We start from the raw sequence: 21,073 nt of genomic DNA, 5'->3' as shown, positions 1-21,073 counted from the left end.
CTCCTGGAGAGACGGGCTGCGCATGCGCGAGGAGCAGTGACGTCACACGGCGCACATCTGGCGCACCGGAGCCGCCGCCGTCCCGCGCTCCGCCGCCACCGCGAGCACCTCGCCGGTCTGCGCATTCCAAAGAAGTGACGTCATAGCCGCGGCAGACGCACTGGCGCCGCCGCGTGCCCAGCTGTGCGCCTCTGTTGCCCAATAGCGAAGTCTGACGCTGCACCGGAGCCGCTTGATAGCACCTCTCATTTTGTGCGCATGCGCAGAGCTATCAGGGGGTTATACATATGGCGGGGCGTTTGCCAGTGTAGTATAGCCATGGAGGAGAGCGACATTGCTGCTCAGCGGCGCAGAAGAGCGGAGAAGCTTAGCTCATCGGATCCCGAAGTAGTTGCCTGGCAATTAGCAGTTGAGCGTAAGAAGAACGAACAGAAGAAGGCTAAACGTGCTGTGGAGACACTGGAGCAAAAGGAGGAACGTCTAGCAAAGCGGCGTCGCCAGGAGGCTGAGCGACGTGCCCGACCATCTCAGCAGCAGCAACAACAAGACGCCGTCGATGACGTCAAGGCTCGCCAAATGACTGACTATACGGTGAAACTTAAACCTAAGCTCACGCTACGTATATGCTGGCTTAGCTGAGCTAAGCCACTGATATTTTTTTTTTTTCATTCGGTCCTAAGGTTGAGCGAGAATGACCAGAGATGGAAGGTTGAAGACTGTAAGTATGACGAGATATTAAAAAGGTTAAAAGGGATCGCCAACACTTAATATGAATCGCGAAAATCGGAACTTGAGCAAGGTACCGCTAGGTGATGCGTTTTTTTAGTAAAAGCATGCAATCAAAATATTGGAAATGAAAAGTGTACACTTTCTGTTTTTACCAACCAGTCTGGTACATATAAAAAATTAGTACCAGCTCTTGAGACAATCAATCTGTTTTTTTTTTTTTTCTCATGTTGTCATGAAACGTCCCTCCGATAGAAAGTAACACCCTTCTTTTATTTTGGCAGGAAGTTGACTTAGCTCGTAATAAAAAGTTAATATTAAAGTTTTCCAAATTTTTATCAAGTCAATATATTTCCTACTCCATTTTAGGCAGCAAATGGAACACCAAAATTTTCAAAGTTGTTTATCTATGAAGTTTCTCTGTAACCAATATGAATATGAGGGCGGGTGCAAAATCTAATTTATGTTCCGATAAAATGTACGTCAAACCCCAACACATATGTCACATGGAACGCTCTGGTAATACCTTACTGGCGCATGTATACCATGCACTGTGGCGCTGGCGTACTGCTCGGCCTGTAAGACATGCTCGACAATCTGTTCAACCCACCTGTTCAGGACTATTTAATCTCATTTTTCATCTCTATATTTTAGCAAATGAATATGTGCGGTATTTGACGTAACAAACCCGGCCAATATATATATATGTATATATATAAACGATGCCTACTTAGTTTTTACATAATCTTTTCACCTTTCCCTCCATTGCGCTCACACGGCATTCGTGACAAGACGTCGTAAAGGACGGAATCGGAGCGTGCTTACTGACAATCGGATGTCTGAACCCATAACTGGCTATGCAGTGAACCAATAAAAGCACGTTTGAAGGTTGTCATGCAATTCGCTGCAAACCTACATTGGAACGCCTGTAAACAATCTTCTTTAATGAAATCACGACCATAGTGATAACTGAAGAGTCCGGTACTTATTATGGTTATTCCTCAGATAAGAATTTAAGAAAGATTTGCGTATGAAAACACCGTATTTACTCCAGTAATAGCGCACTGCCTCTGAAGAAAACCTGAGGGTTCGCTTTTCTGCGGAGCACGCAGATTCCCAATCACCGCGATCGACTGCATGATTCGGCTATTTACGGGACAGAGATAACGTCTTCGTGCGAAGATACCATCTGTGAAGATTGCATTTGTATGGAGAACCGTGTTCTCGATCTGGTTATTCGCTATGCTATTTATGCGCAACGCAATGATTCGCTGTATATATGTTCTGTGGGAAAGTAGACGCAAGGGTGTTCTTCATAAATAATGCGGCAATTACTCGAATAAATCCGGTAGCACCATATTTCTCGAGTTTGCATTCTTAACGATGAGAGTGATACTTTGGCTCCGTAAACGGCGAAACAAGAACAACTCAAACTACATCGCTTACTCCATCAGGATGCACGACCCAGGGATCGTTCCTGAATTCAATCTCCTCCCCGTTTCGATCCGAACGATCATTATACCGGCGTACGTCTGTGTAGTTGTGACTGTTGTCACGCACGTTAAACACTTCAAGTTAGCAGTCTAAATGGCCCACTAAAGGCAGACACCAAATTGCCATTAAAAGCGGACTATCGTTTAAGATGAAGCCGCGTTTCTCAAGTGGCGAACGAGGCGGCAGAGAAAGTCACACGCCCTCGCAGCTGTACTGTACTGCAGCGCTGTGGAAGCGACGCTTGCCTTGGCCGTGTAGCACATAGAATAGACGAGAACGAGGCACGCACCTGCACCGGCACCGGGAAGGTGAGGGTGGTGGAGCTCTTGCGGCGCGCCTCCGCGCAGCCGAGCGACTGCCGCTTGTACTCCCGGAGTTTGGCGAGGAACTCCTCGCCGCTGGACAGGCCGGTCACGTCGGCGTAGTGCAGGCCACAGTAGATCTTGTTCTGGAAGCGGTGCGCCCCTTGCCAGCTGGAGCCCGCCAGCCGCAGGCCGCACGTGTCGCACACCAGGCAGTCCTCGTGGAAGGTGTCCCCGCCCTCCCACCCGGCCAACGTTCCAGCGCTGCTGCGCCGTCTCTGCGGGGTCACCACGGGCTGGCTGGGGCGCCGGGCCCGGCTGGCGCGCTCCTGCAATGGGAGTATAGCAATTATATAAGTCTAATTATAATGTAAAGAAGCTTGGGTAGTCCCATGCCCCCAAGCTACAGCATCAGAAAAGCATAATAAATAAAACGGAGATATCAACATATAAAAAAAAAATACCTTAACGTAATTAAGGAACGAGCTCTATATAAAAATCACTCATCAAATTTTAAAATGAAATTTGCAAAAAAATGAATTATACACGAAGCACGGAATATATTAACTAATAATTAGGCGACAAATAGAAAAGCAAACACAGTCTATATGATATGCACATTGCACTACAATGTGCGTTATGCGATGCATTGCATTGCATGGCAACCCATACCATTCCAAACGGTTACAGGAAAATAGCCGTATGAAATGAACATTCATGTTCATTTCACATGGGTTTTGTGTCTGCAATAAACAATGTTTTGATGCCAGGGTGTCATACAAGCTTTTTTCTTATTACTTATTCGGTGTGCTCCCTATTCCTCAACTTCATCTTAATTCACCTTCAGTCAAACTGCTCTAAGAAACATTAGACAGGAGAAAGTTGGCTATGCCTTTGACTTGGTGTTGTTGTTGTTGTTTGCTGTTGTATTTCTCTATTACTAGTGTTTGTTCTACATTTCATTATACTTTTGTTTAACTTCTCGTGCATTAAAATGTGCTAACCCTTCCTGCCACAACCTTCAAAAGGAGGTTAGCAGTATGAATAAAACTTGGCTTATAAATAAAACTTCGAGCGGGGACCGCTCTTCATCAGAGCGGTCCCCGCTCGAAACGTCGTAATAAACTTCGAATTAGTAACTCCGGCAGTACGCATCTTTGTCTTATTCCCTTTTCCCGGTTCATTGTTTTTTTTTTTTTATATTTACCTTACTTCACCTATATATATATATATATATATATATATATATATATATATATATATATATATATATAGGTCAGGTGAGATCGGGTCAGGTGATGTCAAATTTCCCACTAAATTTAGCGGGGAACGTGAAGTGGTGTATAGGCAACGTCACCTCAGGTCACGTGATATCAATATTCTTGCGAAATTTAACCAGTAAACTACATAGACTGATCTCACAGCCAGTTTGGTTACGCCCCGGCTGCCGCAATGCATCTGGGGAACTTTAGTATTTTTCGACGTGGAACAACCTCTCGAGGCGCCTGGTGCCGTGCACTTAGCGTGCACGGCACCAGGCTCCTCGAGACCTGCCGCCTGCCTCCTTTGAACTAAAGTTATGGCGGCTTCGCGCATGCAACGAACACTTGCTAAAATCAATGTGTTAATGTCAACATTCCTTTTTTTTTACTTTTGGAAGTTTGAAGCAGGAAGACAAAACAACACATATCTCCATTTTTTTTTTAAGGGACGAAAAAAAAAGGGGGGGGGGGGGGGGGGTGTCGTGGTTGTTTATTCGGAGTTCTGTTAGTCGTTGGTTGAGTTCTTTCTTTTCGTTGCTTAGCCGTCATTCGGTCGTTCACGTTGTGTTCTCAGTTGGACTTATATGTGTAGACTTAATTTTGGGGAGTGAAGTGTGCTCTGTTTAGGTACGTCATCCTGGTGTAGGCATGCGTGACGTCAACATTGTCATCAGTGTCTTCTTTTGTCTCTTCGGGCTCTTTATGTCGGTTGGCTATATAAGGTTGTGTTTTGTGAAATAAACCTCAGCTGTGCTCGGAAATTCGTGTTGTCCTGTCCTTCTGTTCCCAACTCTCCAGGGATAAAAAATGTCAGTGCTTAAGCTCGCCTGCATCCTTGCATTAACTTCATGAATAACTGTATAGATCACATGACGTATATTTTCCCGCGGAATTCAGCGGAGACACTAGATTCGTTTGGTCCCGTGACGTGTCAAATCATATGACACGAAATTTTCCAGCTAAACTGAGCGGGGAAATTAAACTTGCGTATAAATCACGAGACATCACTCTCCCGCTAAATTTAGCGTACAAAAATTTTGGGATTGGAGGCAGCGTTCAAAAGCATTATTAAAAACTATATTCGTCCATACGATCCATATCTCATAAATCTATGTGAAGGAAACGTATGACATATATGCATTTTTCTCAATGAAGAATACACAGGCCAATTTTATGTTTGGCCATGATTTTCTAGATATCTTCTCTGTCAGATGGCACAAAAATGGCATTGGTTGTTTTTATCTATATTTGATAAATGTCCGATTAGATATACAATATTCAAACAGGTGTAGCGTACAACACCCACAATATGTTGTGTTCTTTTTTTTTTTCAGTATAATTCGTGTATAGAGAAGGGAAATTATCTCGAACCACCTAGAATTATGAACTATGCTGATTAAACTACCTAATTTTCAGCCGTTTCTTCATATGAGTCATTCCTATGTTATTATGTTGTTTTTTTATTCGGTATGAACTATACGGCACTATGAAGTTCAAATTAGAGTCAAATGCTTAAACAGCGTAAGGCTGGTCTACCAGAGTGTGGCGAACTTGTTACACGCTGCCAGCGTGGAAACTCTCACTAGTGCGGTACGACTGCTAGCCAACAATCTTTAACGTGCATCGCGCAGTACCGATACACGACTGCACGGCGGTACGATGCTCATGCATAGATTAAAACAGGCAGGGGTGGTGATTGAGCCTGCATGATTCCTGGGTTCTGCAGGGCAAGCCTTCGCTCCACGTGCATATTAGCCGCAGGTGCATTAACACACACGGTAATGCCAGACGACTGCACAACTTATAATGTAGTAATGCATACTGAGGGCAGAAACTTCGTACTGCGCGTTCCAGAAATAATTTCGATGAGGCCAGTTACCGATCAACCTAAATATTTATTTATTTGTTTACTATTACTTTCTTTAATAATAGTGAGAGCCTCGTTTAGGTTGAAGCAGGAGCGATACAAATACAAATAAACATGAATCAGAAAGTGCTATCATACAAAGAACAATAGTAAAAATACCTGCGGTCAAAGCTGCCTAATGCATATGTGCCCGTAGATAGACACTATTCTCGTGATTTTTGTTTCCGGTTAGACAGATGCACGACCCACCTGTCACGTCGCCACAAGATCCACTCCGCGACTCCATCATACCTCTGCGCTCTCATATCACTTCTTCGAGGAATCGTAAAAGATGCATCGCCTCAGGGGTACGTGAATCTGCCGCATTCACAGTGGCGCGATGCTCGCCATAAATAATCGTGGCTGTGGTCGCCTCTTCGGCGCATGACGCTAAAGTGGCGGCCCGAGCGCCATGATAACTAGGCGACTGCAACATCAAGCCCCCGAGATGCCCGCGCTGTGTATGGACCCGAGCGCGCAGTGTGGACATTCGGCGGAGGCTGAGCAGGTAATAAAACAGCCATTCTCAATCCCATGAAGCGCGCTGCTGCGCTCGCTTTTATGGCCCTTACAAGGACAAGGGAAAGCGCACGAGGCCCGCGTTAGATCCGGTGCTTACTGTCCGTCAGTTTGGGCGCTCTTCAATGCGGTCATCCCGCAGCAAACATCTCAGAACACGTGATGTTGATTTTCATTTTATTTTACAAACAAATATATATATATATATATATATATATATATATATATATATACAATTTGAAACAAAATTTGGGTTTTCTTTGTTCGCCTATCTGCTTCGCAAGATTCGGACGACTTGGAATAAGCTCAATCAAGCTGAGACGGCGTAAGTTGAAGACTACCCCGATTCTAATGTGTTTATTTTTTTATATATAGTCGTTATTTAATTCTTTATTGTTACTACATGCCCCATTGAATATTTCGTTATGGGCATCGGATAAACACAAAAACACAGTGTCGCCTTTATAGGCCGTAAGAATATATTTATTTGTGAATAAAAGCTAAAGGTGGCATTCACGGCGGATAATAGCATGCCTTGTCTGATTTTTCCGCTCAAAACAGCGTCGTGTTTTGTTCCTGACAGACCCCCCCCCCCTCCCCCCCCCCCCCCTTCCCCCCCGTAAACTCAGGTTCTTTACGGACGACACTTTGCATAAATTTCGAGCTTGTGGGCTGTCGACGCCTCAATGGAAAAACCCTTCTCTGCCCTCTTGGCGTGAGGAGAGGATGGAAGAAGCCCTTCTTCTTTCCCTTCTTGGCGCGAAAAGAGGGAAGTGGGGTGTTCCCGTTGGCCGGGCACAGCGCAGAGAGAGATAAGGGGGGAGCCCCGGCATCCCGCAACCAGGGACTCAAACCGTAACCGAAACCAAAACCGAAAACCGTTTAGGAACGAAATTTTTTCAGTAACCGTAACCGGAACGAAACCGTTTTTTGAAATTTATAAAAACCGTAACCGTAACCGTAACCGCAAATTATTTACCGGTAACCGGTTCTAACCGATATTATCCGAAAAATAAAAATATTAGTTTTCTCAAGTACGACTTGGAGGAGAGATCTTGAAATGTCGTGGCCATTTGACAGAGTTACTGTCAGCGAATGGTGCATCTGGTAATACATTTCCGTTCAATATAACTTTAGGATTAAGAATACTTAATTGGAATCAGTGGTCGAGCCTATAATAAAAAAAGTCTCTGTTTCTAAATCTGCCACACTCTTACATCGCTACATGTATTCCGTACGTGTTGCCTTCAGGGTATTAACTAATAAGTAAGAATTCTGAGATGTCCATCTAACTCCGTTCTATCAAAACCACCTATGTTCCTGACAGGCAGTAGCCAGTATAAAAAAACGAGGTAAATTGACCATCATGGCCAAGCTGGCGGAAAAGAAAACCTCTTATTTACTTAGTCTGAAACGTTTTGCGAGTGACGATTTTGAAACCACAGAAAGAAAACAAAATGTCGAAGGTTTAACATTCGCGTTTTGTATGACATATACACGCTTCCAGGCAGCTGTGCATGGGCGCCGCTATAACCGACATTAAGTTTTTGATCCCTTTTGTTCCGTTCGTTTTACTTCATCATTACCACAGCAGGGCAGGTAATTGCCGTTTGAGATTCTACCGTATCCTTCTCCTCAGCACAGGCCCTTGTGGAGACTCGTCAAAGCCCGATTCAGTGGCTCGGCATCTCGGTAAGACAAGAGAAGGTCGGCTATGGCGGCTCAATCTGGCGCGCGCTGGAAGCGTCTATATATATATGCTCGGGCTGAGAGCGGCAGAAGGAACGATAAAACGTCCGAAGGGTTTCCGAGATTTTTTTCTTCTTTTTCTCGTGCCGAGACCGTTTTTCGAACCGAGTGACAGCTGCCGGCACTGCCACGCATCTCAGAATGACAAGAGAAAAATCCAAGGAGAAGAATGCCTCGTCGTCGAACGCGCCAACGAACGTGTCTGTTGGACGGAGCCGCCCTCGTCCAACAGACAGGGGATGCCATTTCTGCCTCCTTCGCCCCCAACTTTGGGAGCTGCCCTGCTTCCAATCGTCGAGGCCAAAGCCGGTCTCGCCCCACACGGCTAGCAGTTTCAGCAGTCCCTGTCGCAGAACTTTGAACGCGAGCTATTCAAACGTCAGCAGAGTGAGCTCGAAGATCCACAGACGGGCCAAGATATCGCTTCCAACATCACTAAAGCCCTCCCCCTGCTTCCGCCGGCTGTATGGCTACTACGGGAATCATTTCGACGAGAGCCACCAATGTGATCCGACTACCTCCGGTGGAGCCCCCTCGGCCCATTCCCGGAACGAGGGTCCGTCAGGCCTACGACATTCTGCGCGACCTTGCCTATAACACCATAAGTTTGTTTACGAGAGATGTCCACGAGATCCGGCACCCCCACCCGTATCGGTTCCACTGGGATGCCATGCTCCCCGAACACCAGCCCCTCATTTTCGATAGACTGGAACTCTTCCACGTCGTCGCGAGAGGGAACTAAAGGACGGCTATTCTATCCCAGACGTCCAGGCTCGAGTTCGAGGTTTTCAGAGATCTCCCCAACCCGTTACCTAAGCAGCCTCGACGCGGACGCCGCACGTCTTATGCTCATGCGAACACCAGCTACCGCCCAGGCATCAAGTCCAAGAGGCCCCTTATTCCTAAGTGAGTCCGGCAGCTACCCTTAGTCTTCAAAACCCACCAGTGCCGTCATCGACGGCACGGTCGTCTCTTCGACGCTCCTGGACGTTTTCCTGGTCGAGGACGTTCTCGCCCATGCATTTTACGAGGCTGGCGTCTCGGCCGACCTTGCCCTGCTTGATCTTGGACCAAAGAAAACGACCCATTGGATCCGGGCTCGACGGCCACCACCGCCGAGCGAATCCTGGAGTAGCTCAGCAGAACTGACAGTGTCATCGAGCCCCACGCCGATGATGACTCCTTCGACACCACGATGGCAAGGGCGAAAACCACACCAACACTAAGAAACACACTACAGACAAGCAAAGCGACATCGAAGATTCCTAGTAGGACCTGGGTAGCACTCCTACAAGTTGAAGGCGACGGGATCTCCGCCGCCAGTCCATTCGACCCAGCAGGCACCTCAAGTCGATTGGGCAGTGTTTAGCGAGGCATGTTGTTTTCACGGGCCGCCCGACTTCGGTGCGCTTTCCATTCGCTGCACGAAGGCTTCTTGCTTCACGGTCCGCCCTCTCTTCCTGAGCAGGTCCCCACGATCGACGCCGCCGTAACCAACATGTTGGTGGCATCAGCGAACGCTCCTCACGAGGTGCGTACCTTAATCCTGTCTTCCTCGTATCCAGGTCATCCACCGAGTCCCGCTTTGTTTTAGACTGCGCCGCACTTACTCCTTACCACCAGGCACCTCAGTTCCGGTTTACTCCGCTACCCCAAGCCATCAAAGTAAACCCCCTCCCGCCCCAGGCGTATTCGGTGAAGCTCGACCTTGCCGAGGCCTTTTACCATATCACGCTTCATCGCTCCACCCGGAACCTAACCAGATTTAGAGTAGGCTGCCGTTACTGCCTTTTTTTTTTTTTTTTTTTTTGCAGTACGCCCTTCGCGATACGCCCGGCGCCGTTTTACATGCAGCTCTTGGCAACAACCATTGCCAGGGAAATGCGCGCGCGTGGACTCTGGGCTTGATCTCACATAGACAACCTCTTGTGCACCCATCCCAACCCAGACAAGTTGGCGTCTACGGTGCGCCTCCTCGTGGAGGACTTGTTGCGGTCCGGATTTCTCTTAAACCTAGGCGACACGAGCAGATCCCACGCGACGCATGGGTTTTCTTGGGTTCAGGCTCGACACAGCCGATGACACCATTCCACACACGCCAGAACGGCTCCGAGCCATTCCTCCAGCCATTCCTCGTGTCCTTCGTGCGTTAAAGCGCCCGCTTCCTCTCAAGGCCCCCCGGGGGTGGCGGGCTGCGTGGCATTTTACTTTTCTCTCTATGGCTCTGGGTTTTTTTTTTTTTTTTTCGTCCCCTGTTCGAGAAAGTTTTAGACCGAATTCCTCGTTCACTCAACTGGCTTCCCTTTCTTCTGCGTGTTTGGCCGACCTTGCCGCATTGCCAGCCACTCCCCCTACCCCCCCCCCCCCCCCCCCCCGCCCCTCCGCTGCCAAACAGCACATGGGCAGATGCCTCCGGAGCCAGTTACGACGTAGATGTTGGGGACTGTGCGCAGGCAATCATCGCCCCTCTGCGAAGCCAATATACCTCTGGGAAGGACTTGCTGCTGTGGTGCGCGTGTATTGCCGAGAAAGGGACTCTTCTACACACGAAGAACAGAGCTTCGGTTCTCGCGCCGCGCCGTGGCCATGAACGAGCTTTGCCTTGGGCTATTGCCATTCTTCATTTATTTATTTATTGACATTTATTGAAAAACCTCGGGAAGCCCTTTGGACGTTTCTTCGATCCTTCCGACGTCTCAGCACGAGAAGGAAAAGATGTCTCGCACCGAGAGCGCGAGGACCCGATGGCCCGACGGCTCGCCATCGCGGGGCTCATGACAGACGGTACCCCACTTTATTGACATATCTTTATTAAGAAAAAGAAGAGAGACGGCACTGGCAATAGCCCAAGGCGAAGCTTGTCCATGGCCGCGGTGCAGCGCTAGAGTCAAAGCTCTGTTGTCCTGGTGTAGAGGAGTTCCTTTCTCGACAATGCACGCGCACCAGAACACGGTGAGTCCTTCCCAAAGGTATATTAGCCTCGGCAGACGGTCTATGGTTGCCTGCGCACACTGCCCTACAAGTACTCCAAAAGCGACTCGGGAGGCATCTGTCCATGTGCTGTCGGGTAGCGGGGGAAGGTGGAGCGGTGGGCAGTGCGGCAAAGTCGACCAAACATGCAGAAGAAAGGGAAGTCGATTGGGTGAAAGAGGAATTTGGTCTGAAACTTTCTCAAACAGGGGACGAAGAAGAAAAAACCCACAGCCGTAAGACAAATGTAAAATTCCAAATAGCCCGCAGCCTGTATAATAAATATAATATGAGCACACTCAACGGGGACATTGGGAGGCGCAAAGTTCAAATCCTGGCTCCGCCGTTAATTTTAGTTTTCAGCGGTTTTGTAAAACATCGATTCCTTCGATGAAGTATTGTTCAATCATTTGTATATTTTCAAATATATATATATACATATACAGGGTGTCACAAAAAAAATTATTTACAGATACATTTTTACCGCAAAAGTAAACTAGGCATTGCCGAACGCTCATTTTCCGCCCAAAGGTAGCGCTAAAGGTCACAACCGGACGCCAAAGTTTCAGCCTGATCCGATACCTTATTCAAAAATTATAAGTGATTTTCTGACAAGTTCAATGTGGAAATTAAGCCAATTTTCGCCCGTTTTCGGTTTCTGGTGCCTTAGAGCCCCATGTATTGGAAAACTCCGTCGGCCGCCATTTTCCCAATTGAAATTTTCAGAAAATCACTCATAACTTTTGATTAAGGTATCGGATCGGGCTGAAACTTTGGAATCTGGTTGTGACCTCTAGCGCTACTTTTGAGCAGACAATGAGTGTTCGGCGATGCCTAGTTTATTTTTGCGGTAAAAAAGAATGTGTAATTTTTTTGTGACACCCTGTGTATATATATATATAAGGTATGTCTGCAATTTATTTTCATTTCTTTCTTTCGTCCGCATATTTTTATATATAAATGCACAATTTTTCTAGCGTCACGGAATCGGCCAGCGAGAGACGTGCGCTTCGGAAACATGGGCGATTGCTTTGAAATAGCAAACATGATGTAGGTGTAACATAGCACAACAACGAAGACTGGGGAAAGGGACGAACGACATATGACATGTTCTTACAACTTTCTGTGTTGTTACTGTGTTGTTCGTTCCTCTCTTTATTTTTAATAATTGGAGTTGTGTGAATAACGGGCTGTAGTTGAGCCTTGTTAGTGCATAATACTATAAAAGGGCCAGCTGAACTTAGGAAAATAGAATATAGAGAGGTATGTCTTTCTTTTGCTCTCTATATTCTATTTTCGTAAGTTCACCTGGCCCTATTATAGTTGTGTGGATATTTAGACAGCGTGTAGTTGGTAAGCCATTTCAAAGTTGCGACGAGTCACTCGCTGAAGATGAGAAATTTAGCCAGTGCAGTAGAACCGCTAGCCCGGGGTCTTTAACGTGCACCACGCAGTAATGGGACACGACCGCACGCCCGTATACGATGCTCCTCCAGATCAAAACGGGCAAGGGTGGGGATTGATCCCAGGACCTCTAGGTTCGGGGGTATCGGTGGCCGAGCGGGCTAGCGTACACCAGCTCAAAGCACGTGAAGCGAAAGCTCGCGCTGCAGAACCCAGGATCCTGGGCTCAATCCTTGCCCGTTTCGATCTGGATGAGCATCGTACCGGCGTGCAGTCGTGTTTCACTACTGCCTGGTGCACGTTAAAGATCCCAGGCTAGCAGTCGTACAGCACTGGCTAAATTGCTTTTCTACAGTGCGTGACAATGTCGCCATGTCCTGGCAGACTAACCTCCAGGGTACCTAAACTCGTCGAACACAAAGTTGGGGCCGAAGTTGAGGGAGCGCAGCGATTGGCCCAACACGACGATGACTTCGAGCCTTTTTCGGCGACGTCCAATCGGGGCGCTTTGCGAACTTTCAGCTCCAACTTTGTGTTTCACGAGTTTAGGGTCCCTGATGAATAAACAACTAACGACTTTTGGCTCTGGGTTCAGTAACGCGAGCTTTCGCTGCACGTGCTTCAGGCTGGTGTGCGCTAGCCCACTCGGCCTCCGATTCCTCTCTTTAGTCTTCCTTGTTTTGGGCAATTGCTTTTACATTATGTTTGCCCAGCTCTCAATTTTATTACTTTATTCTACTTAGCAGTTTTTTTACTAGAAGATGGCTATAGTTCTGCTCCATCCTTCGGTGTAGGCGAAGACTTGTCTGTATGCATTAGGTTGAAATAAACTATAGCGACGAGAAGGAACGAATGGTTCTTCCAGCACCCAGTGGGAACTTTCTTATGCTTGTTTTCAAACGCTGCCGAACAATAAAGAAGAGATGTTCATTTTCATTTTAATTATATAGAATGCGAAGATCCCCGAGTACCGGAAGGAACGTGTAAGCTGAGGTGTCAAACTATATAATGTAAGTGAATGTGGTGAACAAGCGTTGAAGCTAGAAACCTGTGCAACTTTTTACCAATTAGAAATATTAAGACTGTTGTAAGTTCCTTGAATTTCACGTTGTTATATATCTGGGACTACTTTAAACCGTTTATTATAAAATGGCTGTCTAGCACTTGAATTAACCAAATTATCGTAAAAACCAAAATAAACCGGTTTTTAGGAACGTGTAACCGGTAACCAAACCCGTAAAAATTAAAGCCGTAAAAAGCCGAAACGAAACCGTTACCAACAGGAAGCGGTAACCGTAACCGTAACCGAAACATTATATTTTTTTGGTTTGAGTCCCTGCCCGCAACATCTTTTAGAAATAAGGCCGTAGCGCTCCGAGTGGTTACGTCACAATGCCGGAGAAGGAAAGCCATGGCGGAACTACGTGAAAAAATATCCGGTATCGACGTGAAAAAAAAAAAAAAAAAAAAAAAGATGTTTCTTGTCAGGCGGCGTGGTGGTGTTCGTGCGCGTTTATCCGACGTTAATATACGTTTGAAAACGCAGTCTTCTACAATTCAATATATATATATATATAACGCGTTACCAAGGTTGAAAGTACCAAATTTATATTTACGATTATTCCCGTAACCGCGGGACTACGTGCAGCGCCGCAGCTCCCCACACTTTTCGAATGAACCGGCTCTGATGCGACATTTTATCCCCTCACACGGGCTCCGATTCTGGTAAATTTTCGTTGTGTGTGGACTGCTGACTGTCTGAAAAGGAACGCTCAGACATCTCAGAAGGGAAGGGAACCGAAAAAGTATTTATTCATCGCCGCAGGGAGCGCACACGAGCAAGAGATGGCTCGACAACTTTAAGCCTTTCTTCTCGCACTGCTGCCGGTGCTCTCGTCGTTTTTCTGCCGTCACCGCAGTCTCGGGTAGTTTTTGTGGTCGATTGATACTACGGCATCTACGTGGATTCTCGGAACAAGACCGGTTTCGGTTTGAGTGACATCTGCAGCCAACTAGTCAACGATGACACTGGTCGATTATCGATAGAACCCCCCCCCCCCCCCCCCCCTTCGACAAAGAGACATCGTGAAGTTCGTGTTTAAATGTTTTCGTGGGAAATATTGCGGGACGGATGGATACGGTCTACAGGTGAGAAGTAACTTATTTATGAGTTTTCTTCGTCATGTAGGACGCAATTAAAGGCTGCAGTTGATTTTTTTTTAATCGTGATAGAATGGAATTTTCCTCTTCGCCGTTATCCGTGTGATGTTGCGTCGACATTTGTAAATATGCGTGGTAATATTCTAGTTTTTACTGGAAGGTGAATAACAAGTTTTTGTGATTATTGAAAGTGCTTGTTGGTGCTTATGTGTTTATTTATACTAATTTTATTTTATTGCCTTTACCGTGTTGATACTACAATCTTAACTGTATTAAGGTAATAGTATTATTGTATGTGAAATAAGCTATATTTTGTTCTAAGGCAGCGTGAGCTCATAGGGAGTAGTAAATTAGTTGACTAAATAGTATGTTTAGTACCCTTGGCACACGGAAAAGTTATTATATTTTCATTAAATGATATGGGAATTAATCAGCTCGCTTTCGAGTGATTATACGAGCGTCGCAAGCTGATTTGTCAACCCCATATTGTCATACGATCAAAATTACATTAATTTTGCCATGTGGCCGGGGTATAGTGCAAGAATTCAGTGACTGCACGCGATAACATCGCTTACATGATCGTGACACTAGCGTGTCCGCGTTGACTACGTCTACCTGACTTTTAACTGTGATCTGTTTTGCTGTGTCCAATCACTGCGTGTCTCGCCATTTTGTCGAAGTATTTTTGTATAAAATATACGTTCCTACAATAATAATTGCGTGGCTCAATGTTTTCGACTTAAAACAATCACATTTTTCTAAGGACGTCTTATACGCATATCTCGTGCCATTTCGTATCGATTATTTAGCGGTGTAATGTGTTGCCCATGTAATAAAATGTTTTCTAGACCTTTTGCATGTGCACCTTTCATTTTAGCCAATAAGACAAGCGTATTTGACTAAAAGCGCGTTACGACGGTCGATCCACGCGCGTTGTCTTCGCTTCGACGCGCGCTCCCAATGGCCTTCCTCTGCGACGTCACAAGAAGAGCGCTACGGCCTTATTTCTAGGAGGTGTTGCATCCCACCAGTAACGGCGCGACGAAGGAAGTCTTCTGTCGTCTGCTTCAAACACTTGTTTTCAAACATTGCTCGCGTTAGACGAAATCCCAGCCCGGCGGTATCCACACGTAATGTTTGGTGGTATTTGAAACTTCCACTTCGCTTACCCACTTTTTTTACGCATCACCGAGCACTCGTGGCGGTCCTCAGTGGCCTCCACGACGCCAACCACGATGGCTATGAGAATTAACCACGTCGCACCTCCGTACTAAGGTAGTGACTGCACCATTCCACGCGCATTGCGCCACCGTGCTACAGCGATCGCTTTATGGCGAATTCTACAGGGCGTTTTGGAGCGCGCCGGGATCAGTTGACCAGAACCGGACTGGAGCACACGATCCGAACGGGGTCGCGCCGCCTACGGATCCCCAGTGGAACATGACCACTGACTGCTCCGGGATCGGCGGATGCCTTCCCGTCATTCAACTCCCCGGGAATCCCCTTTCCGCGGCCGCCGCGGTCGTTTCGAAGACGTTTTCGCAATCGCGGCGATAACACGTGTTCGATGCACGAGCGGCAGGAATGGCTCAGGCACTTCTAGCAAAGATTGCCGGAATGCCCGTAGCGCGGCAAATACCTTCTCTTCTCCTTCCTGGAAAACGAACCCGCTGTCGAGCCAAGGGGTAAGCAAGCGGCCATTACGAATTCTTCTGATGTCGAGACAATCTAGGAGCCCAGCCCGCGACGTGCTTCTTCTTCTTCTGAGGCGGGATGGGCGAGATCAGGGGGACTATGTTGCACGTTTTGGACTCCCAGGAGACTAGGGAGAAGGAAGTGACGTCAACAACGCAGCAAGTGCAGATTGGATGTTGATTTTGTTTTCTTCTGTCAACATCCAATCTGCGTTCCTTCTTCCAAGTCTCCTGGGAGTGCAAAAAGCGCGACATAGCACCCCAGGCGAGATGCCCCACGAGAAAGGAAGTCACGTGTGTGCGCCGAGGGCTGGCCCGGCTGGCTTCCGGTTGAATCCGCCGAAATCGTGGGAGCGACTTTTCTTGGGTCCAGATCCAGATTTGGAGCGGGAGCTAATCCAAAACGACTAGTGAAACACGTCGGTCTTGATCCCGATCGCCCAGTGAAATAGGCTCGCTCCAGAAAAGTCGATCCCGGCGCGCTCCAAAACGACCTGTGGAAGTCGCCATTAGTTTCTTCGCACGTTGTGGGCGAATATGGCATTCCTGTTCATCTGAGAATATTCTAAAAACGTTGTTTTTAAGAGACGATGTGAGTCTCCGCCACATTTTGCACCTGTAAAAAAAAAAACGCAACTGGAAGTGGTTGTACCTTACATAATTCAAACAAACTAAACATTATTTTCTTTTAGTTTGTGATTGAAGCTGTTTTGGTAAATATTATTTTTACAGTATCAAGGGTTCATACACTGTTCCCAGTCTGCTGATTTTTCTAATATACTATCTTTTCTTGATTTCGCTCCATTGTATCTGGTGATGAATCATAAAAGAAGTTTAGTTACCTTACACTTAAGTGACGAAAAAGCAGTGTTGGTTTACATTTCAAATTCGCAACAGTAATAGGGCTTTTATCAATTTAATAATAAAGCTTGTAACTGAACCTTGTACAAACTTAGAAGAAACAATGAATGAGCAAGTTTTTCCTGCGTTTAAGTAACGTGAATCCAAGAATGGCTCAATCAAATTGTTATCAACAACAACTCGTCGGTTGCGTTTCCCATCGAGCGAGCGCTACTCCCCAAGACCCAAGCTCGCTCTCCAGGACTCCCGCAACTCTCACCGACCAGTACCGGCCCTTGCACTCCAGGCCTGACCAGCGCAACCCCTTTCGGCGCAAATATCTACGGTCGCTGCATTTTCGTCACTTCTTCTCGTACGTGCGAGGAACGGAACAGCTTACTTCATTTGTTTTCTAGAGTGCGAAGTGGTAAATCCTCTCGTGTCAAGGGGGCGTAAGGTAGCTCCATGTTAGGGTAATTTCAGCCCACGGCCAGTCTTCTCAATTCGCAATTACTAGCTCGACAATGTAATGAATAAATGTGAAACGATGCTGTGGCTGAGTATAGGTTTATCGGGCTCTTCGGCTTGTCGCTTGTCTACGGTTCACGGAGGTGCAGAAGGAAGCGGACCTACACAGGCTATTTCACGAAAGGTGGTCAAATTTGATATAGCAAAAGCTACGCATCGCACAAAAAAAAAAAGAAAAAAAGGCTTGTGTTGTTTTGGTTTTTGGTCAGGGGCCTGTTGAGGGAAACTATTAAAGTTCGGGATAATTAAATTAATTATTTTCGCGTGAATATTTTTTTTAATATTACGCTTAAGGGCATGGTTTTAATTAAAAAGTTACTCGGCATCATCGAAACACACTAAATAAGATAATTGGAGTGCGATAGAAGCCACGCACTGCGTTTTACAACTTTCAGGAAAACAGCATAACTTCGAGGGTTTCTTTAAAGGGATACTGATAGGGTAATAATGCTCGTCAAGGTCTTTATTGGTACATGACATATGAGAGCCCAACAACCCAGAAAACAATTCGCAGCTCAAAATTCGTTTTCTTCCCGCCCAAAAAGCGCAAATCGAGAACTGGCTGGTTTGAGTCACGCTCACTCTCTTCTCCGAGGTCACGTGCCGTTTTGTATGGTTTAGACACAACCAACAAAGATAATCAAAGTCGTGGGTCATCGAAAGCACACACTCAATATTATAAATATAAAAGAAACATGATACTCATTTTTTGTAGATTTTAAAAGCTGCAGATACGTTGATTGGAAAAGAAAAGTTCCACAGTTCCGTGACTTCCGCCAGCTCTCTCGTCCTCCATATTTCTTCTTCCTCCCCAGACCAGTTTCCGCTTCGGTTTCGAGCAGTTGCGTTTTTCAACTTTAATAAAAATTATAGGTGAAGCTGTAGCAAAATATTGATTCGGTAGTCTTCTAACACCATAATAAATCACCAACAAGAAATTTCAAAAAATAAAAAAATTGGGGGGTGGGGGGGGGGGGGGGTGCACTATTTCTTTACGGTAAGCGGTGCCGTCGGTGCCGAGAAGCGCTCCGATTGCAAACCGACAGTTAAAAATCCGCTGAATTTGTGCGATTTTTCAGAAAGCTGTAAAATGTAGCGCGTGCCTTGTATCGCACTCCACTTTTTTTATTTAGTGTTTTTCCATGATGCTCGGCAAGTTTCCAAATGAAACCATTCCCTTATTCACAATATTTGAAAAATGTGTTACACGCAAATAATTAGCAACATAATTATCCGCAACTTCAATATTAAATAGGCCTCTGGCTTAAGACAAACGACACAAGCCCCCTTTTTTTTTTTTTTTTTTTTTTGTACGATGCGCAGTTTTTGCAATATCGATTTTGTCCACCTTTCGCGTAACAGCCTGTATCTATAATGCCTTTGAGCTCAGGAACCAATCAATATACCTTCTTCGCGTGATATATATCCGGAATGAGGCAGAAGCTCGTGTATTAGCACATAGTATGTTATTGGACTGGGTTTTATGCGAAAAAAGGCAGGTCACGCCCCATAAGGATTATGGGGCGTGATCTGGACTCGACGAAAGGGGGTCACATGGAACTCTGATGTCACGTGACACTGTAACGTCTCGCACATTGTGCGCAGATCATTCGTAAGAGATCTGTGCGTCACTAAGCTTCTCTCTGCTTTTTTCTATTTTTTTTTATTCGCGGGATTTTAGCGTGAGCAGACGCTTTTATTTCAGGATAGCCCATCGATAAAGTGTCAGGACTGAATACTCGAAAAATAGTCAAGTCATGGCGTTCCGATTTGGTCGATTTTTCACCCGGTTATTCGTTATTATTGTCAGTAGCGTCATATGAAAATTATTTATTGTAACTTTTCCGTCCAGTCCGTTACGTCAACAGTACTGTACTAACTGAAATCTTTCTCCGTTAAGCCGAGGTCAAACTGCTTATACATCATACAAAAGACGGTCTGCATACAAATTCGAACGCGAGTTACAGCGAGATTCGTGCATCGAATGCCTCGTGGCAGTGAGTTCAAGGGAGAAAGTAATTGGAATGCTGCATTCGAAGCACGGAAATTGCGGGGACTCGTGTTTGTAGACTGTCTTTTGCATGATGTATGAGCAGCGTGACCCCGGCTTTAGGGAAGTGGTGTGGATGACCGGGAAGGCATTAGTCCGCGAACATCTGTGCCTTGCAGAACGTACCTCCGTTGAGCGAGTTCTTCGCATCCCCGTATCTGCAAAATCAAGCTTTACAAAAAAAAAAAAAACGATAATAAAAATGTTATTGAGTCGGTATGGTGATTCTTCAGTTTTGCTAATCAAGACAGTTTTTCCTAGTCAAGACAGACTTTTCCTCTTGTTTCTTTTCCCTCTTTCGTTCTTTCCTAGTCAGCTCGAGTACACCTCCTCGAGTGGCAATAATCCTCAATTCCACGGTGCTCTATCAAGTTTCTGCGCTGACGAACACTCGTCCTCACCCCGTGACAAGTAAATACAAACGCATCATTCAACAACCTTAAATTGAGGCCCCAGTTACGTGTTCAAGCACGCGTTTCCTTCCTACCTTTATCAATTAAAATCTCTTCTTTTTTTTTCCTTCCTTTTTTTTATCTTTTTCAGGGCGGGAAAACAACAGCGCTGACCCCTGAGGGGCCTTAATGGAAGCGAGCGTGCCTCTCCTAATAAATCATACGGCGCAGCGTGAGCCTTTGGGGGGGACGGCAAGCCGCCGCCGGTGCCTCATCCGGGCATGTCAGTCCGTCGCGCGCTAGCATCCATCCCAATATAGCAAGAGGCGAGCGGGGGCGGTCGTGCGCCCCATCGCACCTGGCGAACAATGCGGATGGGGGCCTCGTTCGTCCCCCGGGTCCATCCCCGCATGGGAGGCGTCGGGAGAGAAACTGCCAGCTGTAATCGCAGGTTTCAAAGAGTGATCGACGCAGGCTCCACTCCGTTTCGCCCTAACTTATGGCACCGTCGAGCCAAGCAGAGGGACGGAGCGAAGCGCGTGACCGCTCTTTGCGGGAGGAGAAGAAGCACAACGGGCGATGCCGGTGTGCCGGTCATGTGCTTAGCTCTGGCGCCTTGGTTGGCTCGCTGGAGTCGTAGACTTCGCCATTCGTCACGTTATTGGGAAAACGGCGTATAGTGTTATACGGAACGGGAGTCTGAGCCGCGTTGCGGTTGGATTTGCGAAACCGCGATCAACGATATAACGCGGGATTCTTCGGTTCGTTGCGGAACAGGGTGTCGTAACTCTAAGGCGCGGAAGAGTGATAAAAGGCGCGTACAAACCCATCGTGTGTGCGTGTTCGTGTGCGTGTGTATGTGCGTGTGCGCGTGTGCGTGTGTGCGTGTCTGTGCGTTTGCGTGTGTGTATGTGTGTGCGTGTGAGTGTCTGTGTGTGTGTGTCTGTGTGTGTGTGTGAGAGTGTCTGTGTGTGTGTCTGTGTGTGTGTGCGTGCGTGTGCGTGTGTGTGAGTGTGTGTGTGTATTTGTGTGTGCGTGTCTGTGTGTTTGCGTGTGTGTGTGTGTGTGTGTGTGTGT

General features: G+C 46.6%; 1 protein-coding gene across 1 annotated transcript in view; it reads right to left on the bottom strand.

Moving 5' to 3' along the window:
• The window catches only part of LOC8029327, a 307,144-nt gene that overhangs the window by 274,597 nt on the left and 11,474 nt on the right, over positions 1-21,073 (bottom strand). Inside the window, exon 2 of the mRNA XM_042291907.1 lies at positions 2,510-2,851. Coding sequence (XP_042147841.1) covers positions 2,510-2,851 — 342 coding nt within the window. The remainder of the gene's footprint in view (positions 1-2,509; positions 2,852-21,073) is intronic.

The sequence above is a fragment of the Ixodes scapularis genome, unplaced genomic scaffold (assembly GCF_016920785.2).
Source record: "Ixodes scapularis isolate PalLabHiFi unplaced genomic scaffold, ASM1692078v2 PGA_scaffold0__279_contigs__length_252992795, whole genome shotgun sequence".
In the NCBI taxonomy this organism is placed as follows: domain Eukaryota; kingdom Metazoa; phylum Arthropoda; class Arachnida; order Ixodida; family Ixodidae; genus Ixodes; species Ixodes scapularis.
Note: the sequence above shows the minus strand (reverse complement) of the source record. Positions and strands in the feature narration are given on the sequence as shown.